This window comes from Penicillium psychrosexuale, assembly GCF_028828465.1.
Source record: "Penicillium psychrosexuale strain IBT 29551 chromosome Unknown utg000006l, whole genome shotgun sequence".
NCBI lineage: Eukaryota > Fungi > Ascomycota > Eurotiomycetes > Eurotiales > Aspergillaceae > Penicillium > Penicillium psychrosexuale.
The window spans coordinates 498,876-515,387 of NW_026643191.1; the positions used below are offsets into that span (position 1 = coordinate 498,876).

Genomic DNA, 16,512 nt, shown 5'->3' on the forward strand with positions numbered 1-16,512 from the left:
TCATCAACTCTCTCTTCCGCAAGCACTCTTAACGATCGCAGTGTTGCGATAGGAGGACCTAGATGGATTCCGTCGATACTTGACTCGGGAGAATCATATATGTTGCTTTGACATTTCGGAAGAGCTTCTTGATGCTCAGGCTGAATGTCTCTGGGTCTTTCTTTTGTATTGTGGTCAAATGGATTCTTCTGATTTTCAAGCTCAAATATTCGGGTTTCATGTTGGTTGAGTCTGCTTCTGGTCTTAGCGTCTGCTCTTGACTGAGTCGCAATTTTCAGTCTCACCTATTTTGAAGTTCAATTACCAGTTGTGCTAGACCCGATGGACTTTGAGTCAGGTCCAATGTTGGTGCTCTATCTGTCTCAAATGAACAAGTGATGCTTAGTCTTTGACATCGCTTGCATGGTAATTGTAGATTGGATACGTCGGATGGTAAACATCGCTGTTTCCGTGTGTGACACTAAAGCGCCTATATTAAGTACTGCGTTTCTATGTTGAATACGCAATACTCACTTGTAGACAAGCCCGGGCAATCCGACGCACCTTAGCAGGGCGCTCATTATCTGTTTGATTGTCTGACCAGTTGGCATTGAAGGACATTGCTGTTTGGTGCTGGACTAGGAGAAAACACATCTTAAAGAATCAGATCAAAAAAAAGGGCCAATCTGGGGATATTTGCTCTGATAACATCTCGGACGCTGATTTGCTGCCGATACCCTCGGTGTTGAGGCTTTCATGAAAGTCTTATTTATGGGCCTCGCGGCTTATTTGACACTTTAACCTTAACAGAAGTGCCTGTATTCGAGTTAATTGTGTATTCCGCTGGGATTCGCAGAGTACGTACTCAGCATATATAATCTCAGCTCCTGCCAACTCATCCTCTGTGAATGCATTGGCAAGAGATTGGATTTTTCCATCTTTGACCCCGATACAAGTTGCAACATTTGCTTTAATTCGTTAGCGACCGTAAATCTGTCAAACCACCAAAAGCCCCGTGGCTGATGTCGCTGGCAGTCATAACTGTCGCATTAATCACAACCAAATCAAATTTAGGCGCCATACTCTCAATAGTGTCAGTTACAAAATTTAGGTGTCGCATTGGCATAGTAAGGCACAACGTGCGGCACGCACGGCTTTCTAGCCGACTCCATCGGCTAGTGCCGCTTATCTGTCCGCCACAACGTTGTTTGAGATAGGATTCTATCGCTATCATTTGATTACGGACAATATCCCGATATCGCATTGCTAAATTTCCTTATCGTCCCACAAGGCACGTTGTGCCAGGTTTGGTAGGCCTGACGGAGTATAGTTCGGAGAAACTTGATACAGGGCCCACTACAACTCAGTGAGAGAGACAGAGACAATACATGATTCAAATTGAAAGAAGCAGATTGGCAATTTATATAGCAATAAAATAAGATTGTCCTGTTAAACAAACATAGTCGACGCGAGAGAATTATGATCTAGATTCTGTCGGAAATCTTCTGCCACAGATTCTGGGCAGTTTCCTAGGCCAACTATTAATTATATGAAAGGTTTGAGTTAAGATGGGACTAACCTTCTCGATAACCTCGCTCGAAGAGCCGGTGACAAAGTCCATCTCTGCATAATCGACCATCTTTGACTTGGTCCAGAACTTGTATCCAAAGAAGAGGACGGCAAAGAACGGGATTGGAAAGTAAGTAGTAACAAAAGAGGAAGCGTCAAAGCTCGGCACTTTGAAGGAGATCAGTAAGTGGAAGAGGTGCTTCATATCTTGCGAACTCACTGAAGGAACCAAACCCGCCGAAGATGATGACCATAACGCAAACTGAAATTCCATCTAAACCGTCACATAAATTAGTATCTCCGCACGAAATAGAGAATTTGGAAGCTGACAGTATGAAAGATATGGTTGAAGAGGTGCCATAAATGGGAGTGTCTTTCGATCGATGCCCTGCGCCTTGAGACCTTTGTTCCAACGGATGCTGGTCCACAAGATCCCTGTCCAGGAGATCATACCACACATCGCAGTCATGTTAGAGACTTCATTGATGTTAGCTTCATAGCCTAGCACAGATTTCCTCAAGATGTCCACTCACAATAGCCAAACACTGTGCCCGCTTCTCCATGGGCGGCGGCCATAAATGAGAGGAAAGAGAAAACACCACAGAAAAGAAAGCAGACCCAGGGGAACCCATCTGCTCGAGTCTTGAGAAAGATCTTTGGGGCATGTCCGCGGGTTGCTAGTCCGTAGAGGGTTCTTGATGAGACAAAAAGATCAGCTGTACCGGCAGACCATGCGCTAGTGAGAAGGGCTGCATTAATAATGGAAGGGAGGACCGAGATCCCGGAGTTCTATTGGGATATGTTAGCTTTTCAGCCCTGGGTAAGGGTTTGCACGGTGAATTACCTGGATAGCGATAACAAAGGGACTCTTGGCTGCAGTAGAAGTAAGATTAAGAGAAGGATCGGAGGGAGACACGAGAATTCCGATCTGGGATTGTAAGTAGACTGCAAGTAATCGTTGGGTTTTGAAACTTACCAAGAAAGCACTGCAGATATAGACTGGATTGAAGGGAAGGGAAGTTAGTGAATTGACGTCTGGGAAACAAAATAGCTGAGCTCACAGAGTACAAGCCTAATCCAAACACTCTTGATGGCTCGCGGCACATTCTTTCGTGGCTGTAATATGATGTAAGTGAAAGGAACTCGCGATCGGGTTGACAAACTCTTACGTTGGAAGTCTCAGCAGCTGCAATTGCCGTAATCTCAGATCCAATGAATGCGAATGCAGCATTGATCAAAACTATAAACCGATGAGTTATTCGGTACGAGCTGATAGTTCGAAACTGGTCTCACCGCTGAAAAATCCGAGGAACCGTCCTTTCGAACCGGCTTTATTGAATGTTAGATACCAGTAAGTGGGTATTGAATTGATCGACTTACCAATTCCTTCATACTGTACAAATCCACCAGTCTCGTTCCAATATTTGAATCCGATTGCCTCGTGGTTAGGTCCGCCACCGGCACTAATGATAATACCAGTAATAATAAGGCCAATGATAGTCACAATCTATATCAAATGTCAGTTCTCTCTCCATTTTTTGAGGCTGCGCTCTTCTTATCTTACCTTGATTGAACAAAACCAGAATTCCATCTCACCAAAGACTCGTGTTCCCGCATAGTTTATAGCAAACTAGATGATCATCAGTATCATTTGTAGTCCAATTATTTGCACAAAATCATACCACAACGATCAGCATCAGCCCAACCCACATGGCATTATTACAGATTCCAGTAGTGCATGTAGAATCTGTCTGTCCTGCCGGAGTCCAAAATGTGACCAGAAGAGCCGCAGCGGAAATTTCAGCCGGTAAGACAACTGGAGAAATTAGTTAGATGCATCCTGCTTTCCCAGAACAAGCCAGAATAGTCGTACCAATATAACTAAAGCGTTTGTAAGTCCAGGTTCTCATAGTTCAGAATACAACTTCACTTACTTATACCAGAACAGGATACCCATAGCAAATCCAAGCTCGGGCGAGGTGAACCGGCCAGCCAAAGCGAATTGACCGCCAGGAATGGGAAATTGCGATGCCATCTCACCGAGAGCAACCTGCGGATGGTCGTCAGTCTTTTTGGAAGATTTGAAAGAGTCGGCAGTTGCCTTACCATTACTGAGTATAGCAACGAAGCCATAATACAGTATCCAATAAGAAGACCAGCTGGACCACCATGCTGGAGATCACTCGCTGTGCCTAGAAAGAGGCCAGTACCCTAGGAACTCATCAGCATGAAAGTGAATTGAAGTGACAGTAGGACGGATGACTGACGATAACACCTCCGATGGCAATCATTTGTCTATATCGAATCGTGAGTCCCTATATATCAAGTCCCGCGTGTGCTGGCACTTACAGATGCCGTGGCTATATTAAGTTTTAGTTCATCCCTGTTCCCATCAAAAAGGTGTGGGTCGACGTACCCTAAGCTGTCGTTGGAGACCATGATTGCTACTACCTATGTCTTGGGTAGTTCCCATGCCGACGGGGACTTCGTTGGCATCATAAGCCATTTCTTTAGTTTTCTGAAATGTCGGTTAATATAAAAACCATGAATCTTACTCCCGAAAGAGATATATCTCACATCGTGCTGCATATTGTTCAACCTAGCTGGTTGTCGATGAATGAATTACTTTCGTTGGAAAAGGATTGGATGATCCTATATACATATGTGATTATCAACGCCATCTACAAAAACGCCACATGAAGGTTAAATCAAACTTATCTTCGAGATAAGGCTCTTACAAGGTTCATCACCGTGGCATGCGGGTCGAACCGAGATTTCCCGCGCCTGTCTTATCAGCGGGTAGAGACCGATGCTCCCGACGCTCGCCCTCCTCAAAGGTACGAGGGATCGTCAAAGATTGAAGGTTGAGCCAATCTGAAAATCTGGAATTTGACTTTGTGGCGACTATTCAAGTGATTGCTATCTTAAAATGACATATTCTACACGGCCACTACGGCCGGGAGTATACGTGCCACTACCCACGTTCTTTGATGAACACCAAGAAATTGACTATGACAGCTATCGGAGACATCTACTAGGTAAGATAGGGCTCTTATTGAAAATTACCAATGACATGAACTTATCTGACACCGACCACAGCTATGGTCACTCGCGGCATGGGTAAGTTGTTTGAGCGTGTATTATGAAACCACATATTAATGGGACTACGTGTTTAGTACCAGTATGTGCTGGGTCGTTAGGGGAAGCTGTTCACCTGGTGAGTTTGGTTCTTTCCTATCATGCCTTTGGATGATTGTACTGATGGTCTTAGGATTTCGATGAGCGTGTATCCCTTATCCGCTTCATCAGGGAAACTCTGGATGGGGAAGGGTTGCAATCTACCCCCATAGTCGCTGGTGTAGGAGGACTCAGTACCAGAGAGACTATTAGTCTCTCCAAAGCTGCTGCAGATGCCGGGGCGTAAGTGAATACTGAATTCCGGCGATTATCTTCCTTCTAACAATGACAGAGATGCGGGTATGGTTATTTTACCTGCCTATTATGCCGCGAGTCTGAACACAGACATGGACCAAGTCATTCAATACTATGTGGATATTTGCGAAGCATCGCCAGTATGGGTTGTCCATAACGCACTAAATGCATCATTGCTAATGAAGTGATAGATTCCTCTATTGCTATACAACTTCCCATCCAACGCTGGCGGCCAGGATATGTCTTCAGAAGTTATCAGCGCAATTATGAAGAAAACATCTAACTTATGTGGAGTGAAGTTGACGTGAGTTTTAGCCTTCTTAGCAACTCTCATTTTGACAGCGCTGATAAGAACAGATGCGGTGGAAGCATGGGGAAGCTGATCCGTCTTCAAGCGCTGATCTCCGAAGATACCACAATAAATGGGACTCGGAAATTCCCCTTTCTTTTACTGGACGGCCTTATTGCGGATCTGACCCCCTGGATTCAATGTGCTGGTCATGGCACTGTGAGCGGTATTCCTAACTTTGTGCCAGTGGCTTCTATGAGGCTCTGGTCACTACTGAATTTGCCATCCCCAACAGAGACGGAACGCAATGAAGCGAGAAAGATTCAGGCGATTCTTGCGCGGGCTGATGCTGCTGCGGTTCCAGGTGGTATTCGGGCTATGAGTGAGTATATCCTTAAAGACTTTCGAGGGTACTAGGCTGATTACATGTAGAATATGCATTAAACAAGATGCATGGGTATGGGATTGCCCCGCGAAGGCCATTACTTCCGTTGGGGGAAGCTGAAGGGGGCGAGTTTATGAATGCTTTGGGTGAGGCAATGCGACTTGAGTCTGAATTAAGAGAGGCAACGTCAACTCCATAGCATGGTAGTCTGTTGTCGCGACTATGTTGGACCAAGTGTCCTTTCTTACTTCACCTTTCCTACGGTCGTTGATACTCTTTGTATATATAGCCAATCAATATCTATCGGAGTATACTAATCGTTGTAATTCTTATTAAGTTCCTTTAGTCCCGGGAATTAGCAACGTCTACTCATTTTCTAGCTAGCTACACTATTGATAATAGGACCACCATCTATCCATACATACTAATTTTCAACAGTTTTCAAGTTTCAGCTAATTCTTAGATACAATGCACTATGCTATGGACGATCAAAATAACTTTGCCCCAGACTCTTCAAAAGCCTGTCTTCAAAGGTCCGCCTGTTCCGGAACTGGGCTCTTTAGTTTTCCAACTTCAAGAGCCATACGGATGTTCTCAATTGTCCATTCTTCCTTGGCAAAAAATGTCTTTTGGCAAGTCAGTTTCACACCATACTTATGGGGAAATACACAACTCACCTCACTAGTCCAAGTGCCCATATGGGGAACCAGAATTACACTCTGGTTACTGAGCAACCCAGGATGAATCCGAGGCTCTTCCTCAAAGACGTCGAGACCAGCCGAGAACACTTTACCACTATCGAGGGCATCAACCAGAGCAGCCTCGTCCATGACAGCGCCGCGCGCAGTGTTGACCACTACCACGCCGTCCTTCATCTTAGCGAACTCGGCCTTGCCGATGATATGGCGTGTGTTTTTCTTCAAGCGATTAGTATCATACCACACTTGCTTCTCTTTTGAAACAGGAAATCACTTACATTCAATGGCAGGTTTAAGCTGATCACGTCACTGGTGGACAGGAGTTCATCAAAAGAAACATATTTCGCACCCGCTGACATCTCATCACTGAGCTTGCGGCGGTTATGATAGATAACCTTCATCCCAAAGGCCTCTGCCTTTTTCTTCAAATTACGTCCAATACCACCCATTCCCAGAATCCCAAGGACCTTTCTTTGGGGGCCATGGCCGAGAGGAGGCGCCGGGTGGCCATGCCATTTACCCTCGCGCAAGGCGTTCATGCCGGTGTTGAAGTTGCGCAATGCACCAAGAATCAGGAACATGTTCACGTCGGGCAGTGGCATCGTCCCCTGCAGTTGGGACATTGGAAACCAGAATCGGGGGGTTGCGCGCACTGCAGGCATGAACGTCTAGTTGGTCATATCCGGCTCCTATAGATGTTGCATGTCAACATATACACATTTGCGCACTCATATCATAAGCTCAACGTACCACAATGCGCGATATATCGGAGTGAGCTTGGTAGCACATTCACTAGCTCCTCGTCTACAAGCCCCGTTTGGCTCAAAGACCCAACTGTTCGGTATATCGCAACAACACCATCCAGCTTGCCGTCTTTGCACTCTTGGATGAACTCGGCTCGGGTGGTTGCCGCTGACTCAACTAGTTGTGCTACCTCTCCCAATGCATTCCAGGCTGCCTGTGCACTGTGTTTGAAGAATGTCGATTTCATGAAATGGATATCAATGGTGCGAAAGAATGAGGTGAACGTACAGGTCGATACTTCCAAGGCGTAGGACCTTGGGCTTGGGGCCGGTAGAACCCATTCCGATGGTATTGAGGACAGTTGATTCTGTATTGATCCAGACAATTAGGAATTTGAGCAGACGAGGAATGTATAGCAATGATAGAACATTAACTCTGAGTCAATTTTTCAAAGATTTTCCCTCTAGTTTTACTTCGGGTCGAAATACCCCAACGCCTTTTCTTGACATATTTGAACTTACCGATAAGCAAGCAGTTCGATCAAGATGATAAGTGACTTGGTTGTTGCAAAAGAGGTTCGAAGACATAAATGAAGTCAAAGGAACAAGAGACAGAGACATTAGACAATAAGAGTCATAACTATATATTTTACTAAACATCGGCCGAGAAGCAGATACCTTAACCGATGTCAGCCATCGGCACGAACGCCGAGGTCGTTATCTGTTGACACACTAAAATGCTGGCCATGAGTGGTGCTTTTATGCTAGTCCACTGTGATATTGTGTGAAATAGAAAATATTTCGAGGACATTGGAGACTTCGTGTTTTCAACTTCGGGAATGGAACTCGCGACGGTTGAGCCGGATGTGTACTATACAGTGCGTCAAGGGGCTATTTCCAGGCTCACTAGCTTTCAATTAGAATACGGGTCCAGTCGAACTTCTTCCAGCGCTTTCTGAATCCGTCAACCCTGCGATCACCACGGTTCCAGCGTCCTTGTCGTTTGATAACGTCCGGTGCAACATCCAGCATTCCACCGATGATCTCTCGGGCAAAGAGATCTCCACGAGGCCAGCGGTTGTCGTCCTCCACAATATGACCCAGGCCACCGTCTAGTTCAAACCAAACGTGGAAGTAGGGCATCTCCTTCACAAGGGTTCGGCGGAAGGCAGACCGGCCTAACCCTTGCTTTGATTTAGCAAGGGTATCGATAAGCTTGCGGTGCTGCGACCATTCCGACTCGGCACTGAGAATTGCCTCTTTGAAAAACGCAGGAGCGGTTTCTCCTAGACTGTAGGGTAAAGGCACAACTTCCATGGATGCATGTCGCTTGCGCTGTGGCTGGGCTGCATTCTCGTAGAAGATCACATCTCGACCTTGGTCGTGGTACATACGCGTGAGACTCTTCATGAAGTTGCGGATCTCTTCCCACTCGTCGTCATCGCATTCCATCAAATTAGTGCGATGTTGGATTGGTACGATAGTAGCACCTCCTTCACTGATTTCGGGTTCGGTAGGAAGTGTGAGGAAGACCCTGGTCGCAAGGGAAACCACTGGCGCAAGAGGAGGCGTGCCCTTGTCTTCGTTATGACAAAGCGGGCAGTTGTCCAATATCCGGTTCATCTTGTGGAAGTCACTGATCGTTGAGTTCTTGAGGTCAATCTCAGATCGATGAACCCTTTTGGCCAACTTGGATGCATTGTCATCCATATACTCCAAGTCGTTCTATACATTGGTTAGCAGGGGAAACAGGAGTCATCACACATAAGTCTAAGACTGACCTCAAACTTGGCATCACGGCCAATTTGATCTGCTAAGCGCCGGCCTTCTCCGCCGAGTTGGCCACGGGTCTTGCGCTCTTCGCGCACCATATCCTCAATGGTCATATCTTCATTTGCTTCCACCTGGCCTCTTTCCCGGCCCCTTTTAGTATCGACAGCTTTGACCTCATTCCTAGAGCCTGCTAGCATCGGGTTATGCATAACATCAAGGACCACAACATCGGACTCCTTGCGGTTTGACATTGCTGCCGCGGCTGTATTGTACTGTTCCTCAAGATCGGCGGCATTTGGTGCTTTTCTAAGCTTTGCCTTCATCATCTGGGCTTTGAGGCGATTCAATGCCGTCATATCGAGGTGACGGGTAGTGTTCGGAGGAGGCACAGTGTCCATTTTCTTGCCTTGGCCTTCGGCCTTGAGTTCCTGCTCTGGATCACGAACATGTTCGAGTGGACCTCTTCGGATATCATTTTGGAGTTTTCTTTCCTGGAACAGCTCCCCACTAGGTTTATCTTTGCCCACGTAGGACTTGCCATACGTTTTGCGCCGATCAATCTCGGTTTCCTCCTCCCGAGCGTCGTCAAAGGAGCGAAGGTCTCCAAAACGCTCAGTAGCAATATCTTCAATAGGCCTGCCGCTTTCCTCCGCCTCTCTGTATACACCTTTGAGCTTGGTCATTCTCCATTGTGACCCCGAATCCCCAAAAGTATAGTCCACCTCGTGCTGAGCAGGTTCATCTTCTATCTCTTCGAGTGTTTTTCCATCCTTGAGATCACGAAGATGGTCGTTGAGCTCCTTGTCATGAATCTTGAGTTCGTAGTCCGCCGAAAGCATTATTGGTTTCGGCTCCTCCTGTCGCGTCGAATCCGGTCGATGAACATATTCAACGTCGAGACCCGAGGGCGCTTGCATCCAGGCGTCCCGTTTGAGATTACTGGGCTCTTCCTGTACTATTACCGGAGGAGCGGTGGATTCGCCCTCATCTTTGGAATTCCGGTGATGGCGTTTACGGCCATGTTCGTCTCCTTGGTCGTCGGAACGACGTGAACGCTTGTGTCGGTGGCCATCGTCGTCGCGATGCCGGGACTCGCGAACTCGCTCGCTGTCTCGATCGCGAGATCTGGAGGAATGCCGCCGGTGATGGTGGTCGGAATGATGACGGTGTTGTCTCGAGCGCTCTTTGCTGCGGTCGCGATCGCGGTTTCGGTCTCGATGATGTCGCCCTTCACTTTTCTCGTGTCGCGGCTCTTTCCCGTCTGCCAATGATTTCTCAAAATCTTCTAGAGTCATGGTGTTCCTGATATGTGGAAAAGGGATGAGAAAGGCAAAATGTGGAATGACGTTTATAAAATGCCGGGCGGTCCAATTGTAGATCTTTCCCCGCGACAAAAAAGATTTCGAACAGAAAAGAGAAGCTTATCTTTCATCACTTGTCTTCTTGTCTTCCACCCTTGAACAATACATAATCGACTACAGAGGTCTCTGTAATTTTATTCGCTTGATCGAGTCTATCCTTCTATAAACTTCCTTCACCATGGCATCTCCGGTGGCCGTGGTCTGCGTGGGCATGGCAGGTAAGGATGCTGATCGCCCCTCACCTATCTACAATGATCTAATCGTCAGTGTTATGGATTGAATAGGCTCAGGCAAGACTACCTTCATGCAAAGAATCAACTCCTATCTGCATGAAAAGAAGACCGTGCCGTATGTGATCAACCTCGACCCCGCGGTGCATTCGGTGCCCTTCGAGAGCAACATCGATATACGTGACTCCATTAATTACAAAGAAGTGATGAAGCAGTACAACCTGGGTCCTAACGGAGGAATCTTGACTTCGTTAAATCTGTTCGCCACCAAGGTCGATCAAATCATCTCGCTCCTAGAGAAACGCACCGCCCCGAACCCCGAAAACCCTTCCGCAACACCAATCAAGCACATCTTGGTCGACACACCTGGCCAAATCGAAGTCTTTGTCTGGAGTGCATCGGGCAGTATCCTTCTCGAGACTATGGCGACATCATTCCCAACGGTCATCGCATATGTTATCGATACGCCTCGCGCAAGCTCTACCAGCACCTTCATGAGCAACATGCTGTACGCATGCAGTATCTTGTACAAGACCAAGCTCCCCATGATCTTGGTCTTCAACAAGACTGACGTCAAGGATGCTGAGTTTGCCAAGGAATGGATGACCGACTTTGATGCATTCCAGCAGGCTCTGCGGCAGGAGGAAGACGCGGGAGCCTTTGGAGCTGAGGGCGGTGCCGGTGGCTTTGGTTCTGGCAGTGGATACATGGGCTCCCTTCTGAACAGCATGAGTCTCATGTTGGAAGAATTCTATCGACACCTCAGCGTCGTTGGCGTCAGCTCAATGACCGGCGATGGTGTCGAGGAGTTCTTCGAGGCTGTGGAGACAAAGCGACAGGAGTTTGAACGTGACTACAAGCCCGAATTGGAGCGCAAGAAGAAAGAGCGCGAAGAGCAATCATCATCCCAGCGGGAGCTTGAACTCGGAAAATTAATGAAAGACATGAATGTGTCTGGGTCAAGCCGGCAGCCGCCGAGGAAACCCACCGAGGAGCCTGAGACTGTCAGTGAAGCCGAAGACGAAGAAGATGATATCATCAAGCGTGGATTGGCAGATGGAGAAGACAGTGACTATGAGGACTACGTGGGCCCTAACGCTGGCAATGATGAGGGTCTTACTCAACGTTACCAGGAGGCTCTGGCAGGTTCACAAAGTACTCCATCAGAGCAGGATAACAGCTTCACAAGATATCTGCGCGCAAGCAATATGCAACAGTGAAGCAATCTGTCACAAAAGGGTCTTAGTTGTTCTGAATAGGCTCGGCTTACGGCGTTTGTGGTCTTAGAGGCGCATTTCATTCATTGCATTCACCCTAGTCAATATCAAAGTAATTAAATATCATCTTAGTCTATTTTGTCTTCGCCTTGATATAGTAACACGTACCAGTTGAACCTTTGCAAACAAGTCAAACGGCAATGTTGCTGTATGACGTCACTTGCTTATAATGTAGCAGCCTTGGGAAATGATCGCCCAGAAGCTTCAACTTCTCCCCATTTCTGATACGAACTACTTCAATTTCGCGAGAATCTCAATCCCATTCAAACACATACTAGCGAATTGCCACCATGGATGTGAGCCAATCCTATTACTGTCTCCAAGCGATGGAAGATAGACCTCGAAGCCGGAGCCAAAAGCTAACTCGACAGGTCTTTCGCGCCTACACATACACGACAGCCGCATGGCTGTCGCTTCAGAGTCTACCTTTGATAGCCGGACCGAGCATGATAGTGACCCTGCTCTTGGATGAGACTCGGCCTGCTTCCCGTATGTGGCCTACCTCCTGAAAGTGCCGCGCGCACCCGTTTACGAGCCATGCTAACCTTTCGTTCTTGAAAAGCCATTGAATTATACTTCGCCCGGTGTTTCGGCTTCAGTCTTCTCACAATTGCCGTTTTGACCCTGATGCTAACCGGCTCCATCCCCTTGACGGCCGGGATCAGGGAGTCTGTGTCAACAGAGGACGACGATCCCAAAGCACCATACGCTGTGCCAACTCTGATGGTGACCTCTATTTTCCACACCACATGTGCATTTTACGCGTACACCTGGTATGTTTCCGGTGGATCGGGTATCTTTGCTGTTGGTGTTGCTGGATACTCTACTATTGCGGCCATTGGGTTGTGGTGCATGCTCTTTGGCAGCAGCAATGGAAGGATCAGTCGCCGTAACGGTGCAGACAAGAGGACAGCAGGGTTCCCTTTCAAGAACTCGGAAGCAGCAAAGAAACATAACAAGGGTCTGTAAGCTGCCGAGGCTGGAATCAACACTGCATCCATAGATTCAATGTGAATATCGTATCCCAATCTTTGAGTAGAATAAATGTGCTATTCATCATTAATTCGAAAAAGATAATCCATATAAGCCGTTTTTTTCTTGTACCTGAGATCCTCATGATGATCCGAGCTTCCCTTAACCCCACAATGCCGCTTCAACCGTCCTTTTTCTCCTCAAAAGCAGCACGCCTCTCCACAACTTTATATTGTTTACAAGATGGACTCTGAGCTGCGACTGTCGTCGCCCCGCTTGGGACCTTCAATGTCAATAAACGATCAGTCTAACCTACAGTTAGGCCAATTTGACCCGGAATCGCAACCCTTCGGGCCATTCCGTCCCCCGACCGAAACTGAATCACAGCTCCAGAACGCGACGCATGCGTTTATTCGTCCTCCACGATCAGGCGAGTCGGCGAACAACTTCATCACTACGTCTCAATCCACACAGCAGCACCCAGGTCACCCTAGCAATGGAGTTGCCTCGCACTTACAACCGCAAGGGCAATCCTGTGGTTTAGATCAATCGCAGGACTACAACAATGGCGTCGCTCATGCAGCGAATATGAGCGGGGCATTACATGGCGCTGCTGCTGGACAAATGGCACCTCCAGCATCGTTGTCCCAAAATGATCTAGCTATGGGAAACAACGCGCATCAAACTCAGAATAACAGCTTAACGCTGCAGTCCCAAGGCCAACCGTTTCAATCAGACTTCATCGAGCTGGATACTGGCTCCACGGATTCAGTGGCCTTCAATGGGCCCGGAGAACTGCAAGGCTTCAAAGTGGTCCCGAACCCTCCGAATCTGGATTACTGGAGAAATAGATTATTCAACGTCGATGAAATGATCACCCTAAGCGAAGAGGAGTATGCAGGCTCCATTGTTGGAATTATTCATACCCTACTAGAGGCTGACTTGCACATTTCTACAGATTCCAAACCTACTTCCCGCACGTTGACAATGTATACTCTCATCGCTCCACGCAGCGGTACAAGCGTAAACCCTTCGTCTCCCATTACTGGGACTGTCGACTCAAAGGACGACCACCCGGAACCCCCAAATCCGACGACCCAGAAAAAAGAAGCGCAAGCGTACGGCCAGAGAACGAGATCTCTGCCATGTTAAAATCAAAGTCGTGGAATACTTCCCAGTGTCCGAAATATCGAATCTGACCGATGCGGTCGAGCCCTTACCATCTAACATTTTACCTGGCATGTATACTTTCTCTCTGAATGACGACTCCGCGATCCGAAATGTCCAAACATTCGGTATGCTCACGCCAAATCCTGGTCTACCACCAAATCACCCGGGATCAAACGGTGGGAGATATTTCACTATACAGCGGGTGAATGGCAATGGGGCTAACGGGAAGAACGACGGAGTGAGCGGCGGTCATCAACATACACTTGAAGAAAGTGATCGCGTCAAGAAAAGCAGTGTGCAACGATACATTCTGAAGGAAAAGAAAGATAAGAGGACGAGAGCGGTATGTTAATCCTGTTTTATTGTGTTCAATTGCACAGACGTGAACGAGTATCCCCGCCGGCTACGTCACAAGTCTACATTGACTTCATACTTCCCACATACGAAAGATCTCGTCTTCATCTTTTTGTTTCCATTTCTAGCATTTTGAATTGTGCAGATTTAACACAGAATACACAATAGGACCGAGTCATGTCTCGAACAGGCCAAAAATCATACCATACAAAAGCGACGGGTCTGGCCGCTGAAACTGCGATCAAACACTCTGCCGATGTTAATCTCAAGCTATTTGGGAGCTGCTTCTGGTGAGATCCTCCCAAATTCAACCGTTCTGACGAAATCTTGTTGTGTATTGACTTGACCTGCATTTGTAGCCCCTTCGTGCAACGGGTATGGATCGCATTGGAACTGAAAGGTATCCCGTATCAATACATCGAAGTGGATCCGTACGAGAAGCCCCAGTCACTTTTAGAGGTGAATCCAAGAGGGCTTGTTCCTGCTTTGCGCCACGACGACTGGGGATGCTATGAAAGCAATGTGTTGTTGGAATATGTAAGAAAACCGAATGGCCAATTTCCCATTTTTCTCACTGACCAATCCCTCGCAGCTGGAGGACCTGGGTGTAGGGGCTGCAATGCTTCCGGTAGACCCAAAGCTGCGCGCCCATTGCCGATTGTGGGCGGATCATGTAAGTAGACACACAGGTCTGTTCTGGATCATCACTGATAGCCCTCCAGGTCAATCGGCATATCGTGCCGAGTTTCTACCGTATACTGCAAGAGCAGGACCAACAGAAACAGATCGAGAAGACACAGGAGCTGCGAGATGCGATGGAGAAGCTGCTCGAGGTAGCGCATCCTTCGGGGCCCTTCTTCATGGGTCCGCAGATGTCCCTTGTGGACGTTCAAGCTGCACCGTGGATCATTCGGCTGCGGCGGGTCCTGAAACCATACCGAGGATGGCCAGATGCCGAGGAGGGAAGCAGGCTGGCCATTTGGGTGAATGCAATCGAGACTGATCCGCATGTGCAGGCGACAACTAGCACGGACGAGTTGTACCACGACAGCTATGAGCGATATGCCCGTGAGTATCGCTCGCATGCCTTTTTCAATAGCACTGCTAACGCTTCATGTGACAGAGAACCGTCCAAATACATCCCAAGTCGCAAATGCAATTAACGCAGGACGGGGCCTCCCTTAATACCAGAACAACGGTATCTGATGGCGTCCTGGGACGAAAAGGTGTTGGCCAAATGTACATTAGCCTGTTTTAGCACCTCGATTGAAATTGAATCCACCCCTCCCACTTGCATCAGGGCCTCGAGGACTGCGCACCGGCTGCTGTGGGGCTTGAGTGTCGGAGCCGCTTCGCTCGACTTGCGGACGGCCACCTCTCTGTAGGAAGGGTGCACTTGACTTGGAAGTGGAGGGATCGTAGAGATGTCTGGACTTGCTCGAGGTCGACGAGGAGTCTCTCTTCTGGTGATCTCTTCCGCCGCCACGTCCTTTCCCTCTCACCCTGCCCTCGCCTGTAGGAGTTTGACGAGGCGGGGTCGTACTACCGCCCGACGAGGTACCCGAGGCTGTAGCAGATGGGCTTCCAAATAGACGTTCGCGCACTTCTTCGTACTTCCGCTGCTTCTCCTCCCGATTCTTCAGTGCAATAGCATGGCGCTCCTCTGGTGTTGGCTGGGGCGGCTTAGTGTCATCGTCCGAGTCGTCGTCTTCGTCTAGTCCGAGTCGGCCAAGGCCAGCCGTTGCGGCACTGATTGTTCTTGAAGATGATGAATGTCTTGTCACAAGCTGGGGTTTCCGACTCAGTAGTGTAACTGCGGGCTTGAAGTCTTGCTTAAGAGGAACATCGGCGCGCGCTTCGACGAAGTGAAATGTTTCTGCGGATTCACTGCAACACAGTTCAGTCTCTTGAACAACCCAAAGAATGACAAAAGCTAGGTGGCGATTGAAACTTACGCTTCAGCCCATAGCTGACGATTGAACTCGGCCTGTTCCGCCCTGCGTTGCGCTTTGGTCACCTTGGATGAGACTTTCTTCTCGGCTGGCGGGGTAGAATTGGAGTCGAGTCTCTGTAAACGATGACGATCAGCATGCCATCACAGCTTACAAGCATTGAGTAGAATTTGATAGCAGACTAGTGTCTGTCCCAAATGTCACATAATTCCCTGAGATTACATACATCTGCTTGATTTTCCCAGGAATCCTCCCAGGCATCGGGAACTGCACCGGAGTTTGCGCTCATTGCACTCATAATGACGGTTGCAGGATTAAGAATAGAGAA

The 16,512-nt window shown here is 48.0% G+C and overlaps 7 protein-coding genes across 7 annotated transcripts; 3 read left to right on the forward strand and 4 right to left on the reverse strand.

Annotated features, from left to right (window-relative positions):
• Nucleotides 1–1,463: 1,463 nt before the first annotated feature.
• Nucleotides 1,464–4,054, reverse strand: N7518_010021 (Amino acid/polyamine transporter I; the record flags this gene model as incomplete). Its single annotated transcript, XM_057190947.1, has 19 exons — nt 1,464–1,508; nt 1,559–1,716; nt 1,769–1,822; nt 1,879–2,025; nt 2,082–2,337; nt 2,393–2,476; nt 2,525–2,547; nt 2,610–2,664; nt 2,718–2,788; nt 2,842–2,877; nt 2,929–3,055; nt 3,113–3,178; nt 3,231–3,364; nt 3,422–3,429; nt 3,483–3,598; nt 3,655–3,759; nt 3,816–3,843; nt 3,898–3,908; nt 3,965–4,054. 19 exons carry the CDS (start codon nt 4,052–4,054, stop codon nt 1,464–1,466), a joined length of 1,614 nt encoding a protein of 537 aa, XP_057037083.1.
• A 423-nt stretch (nt 4,055–4,477) lies between these two features.
• N7518_010022 (dihydrodipicolinate synthase family protein) lies at nt 4,478–5,853 on the forward strand (the record flags this gene model as incomplete). Its single annotated transcript, XM_057190948.1, has 7 exons — nt 4,478–4,586; nt 4,648–4,685; nt 4,820–4,968; nt 5,018–5,120; nt 5,172–5,284; nt 5,338–5,651; nt 5,702–5,853. 7 exons carry the CDS (start codon nt 4,478–4,480, stop codon nt 5,851–5,853), a joined length of 978 nt encoding a protein of 325 aa, XP_057037084.1.
• Nucleotides 5,854–6,181: 328 nt separating this feature from the next.
• Nucleotides 6,182–7,437, reverse strand: N7518_010023 (D-mandelate dehydrogenase-like dehydrogenase; the record flags this gene model as incomplete). Its single annotated transcript, XM_057190949.1, has 5 exons — nt 6,182–6,280; nt 6,332–6,571; nt 6,631–7,004; nt 7,103–7,317; nt 7,385–7,437. The coding sequence occupies 5 exons, from the start codon at nt 7,435–7,437 to the stop codon at nt 6,182–6,184; spliced, it is 981 nt and encodes a 326-aa protein (XP_057037085.1).
• A 564-nt stretch (nt 7,438–8,001) lies between these two features.
• On the reverse strand, nt 8,002–10,163 carry N7518_010024 (putative cell cycle control protein (Cwf19); the record flags this gene model as incomplete). Its single annotated transcript, XM_057190950.1, has 2 exons — nt 8,002–8,820; nt 8,877–10,163. 2 exons carry the CDS (start codon nt 10,161–10,163, stop codon nt 8,002–8,004), a joined length of 2,106 nt encoding a protein of 701 aa, XP_057037086.1.
• A 244-nt stretch (nt 10,164–10,407) lies between these two features.
• Nucleotides 10,408–11,679, forward strand: N7518_010025 (putative ATP binding protein; the record flags this gene model as incomplete). Its single annotated transcript, XM_057190951.1, has 2 exons — nt 10,408–10,447; nt 10,514–11,679. The coding sequence occupies 2 exons, from the start codon at nt 10,408–10,410 to the stop codon at nt 11,677–11,679; spliced, it is 1,206 nt and encodes a 401-aa protein (XP_057037087.1).
• Nucleotides 11,680–12,062: 383 nt separating this feature from the next.
• Nucleotides 12,063–15,417, forward strand: N7518_010026 (glutathione S-transferase family protein; the record flags this gene model as incomplete). Its single annotated transcript, XM_057190952.1, has 10 exons — nt 12,063–12,225; nt 12,299–12,697; nt 13,031–13,601; nt 13,667–13,723; nt 13,774–14,221; nt 14,401–14,522; nt 14,592–14,769; nt 14,825–14,905; nt 14,955–15,300; nt 15,356–15,417. 10 exons carry the CDS (start codon nt 12,063–12,065, stop codon nt 15,415–15,417), a joined length of 2,427 nt encoding a protein of 808 aa, XP_057037088.1.
• A 59-nt stretch (nt 15,418–15,476) lies between these two features.
• On the reverse strand, nt 15,477–16,482 carry N7518_010027 (uncharacterized protein; the record flags this gene model as incomplete). Its single annotated transcript, XM_057190953.1, has 3 exons — nt 15,477–16,119; nt 16,188–16,300; nt 16,411–16,482. 3 exons carry the CDS (start codon nt 16,480–16,482, stop codon nt 15,477–15,479), a joined length of 828 nt encoding a protein of 275 aa, XP_057037089.1.
• Nucleotides 16,483–16,512: the final 30 nt, after the last annotated feature.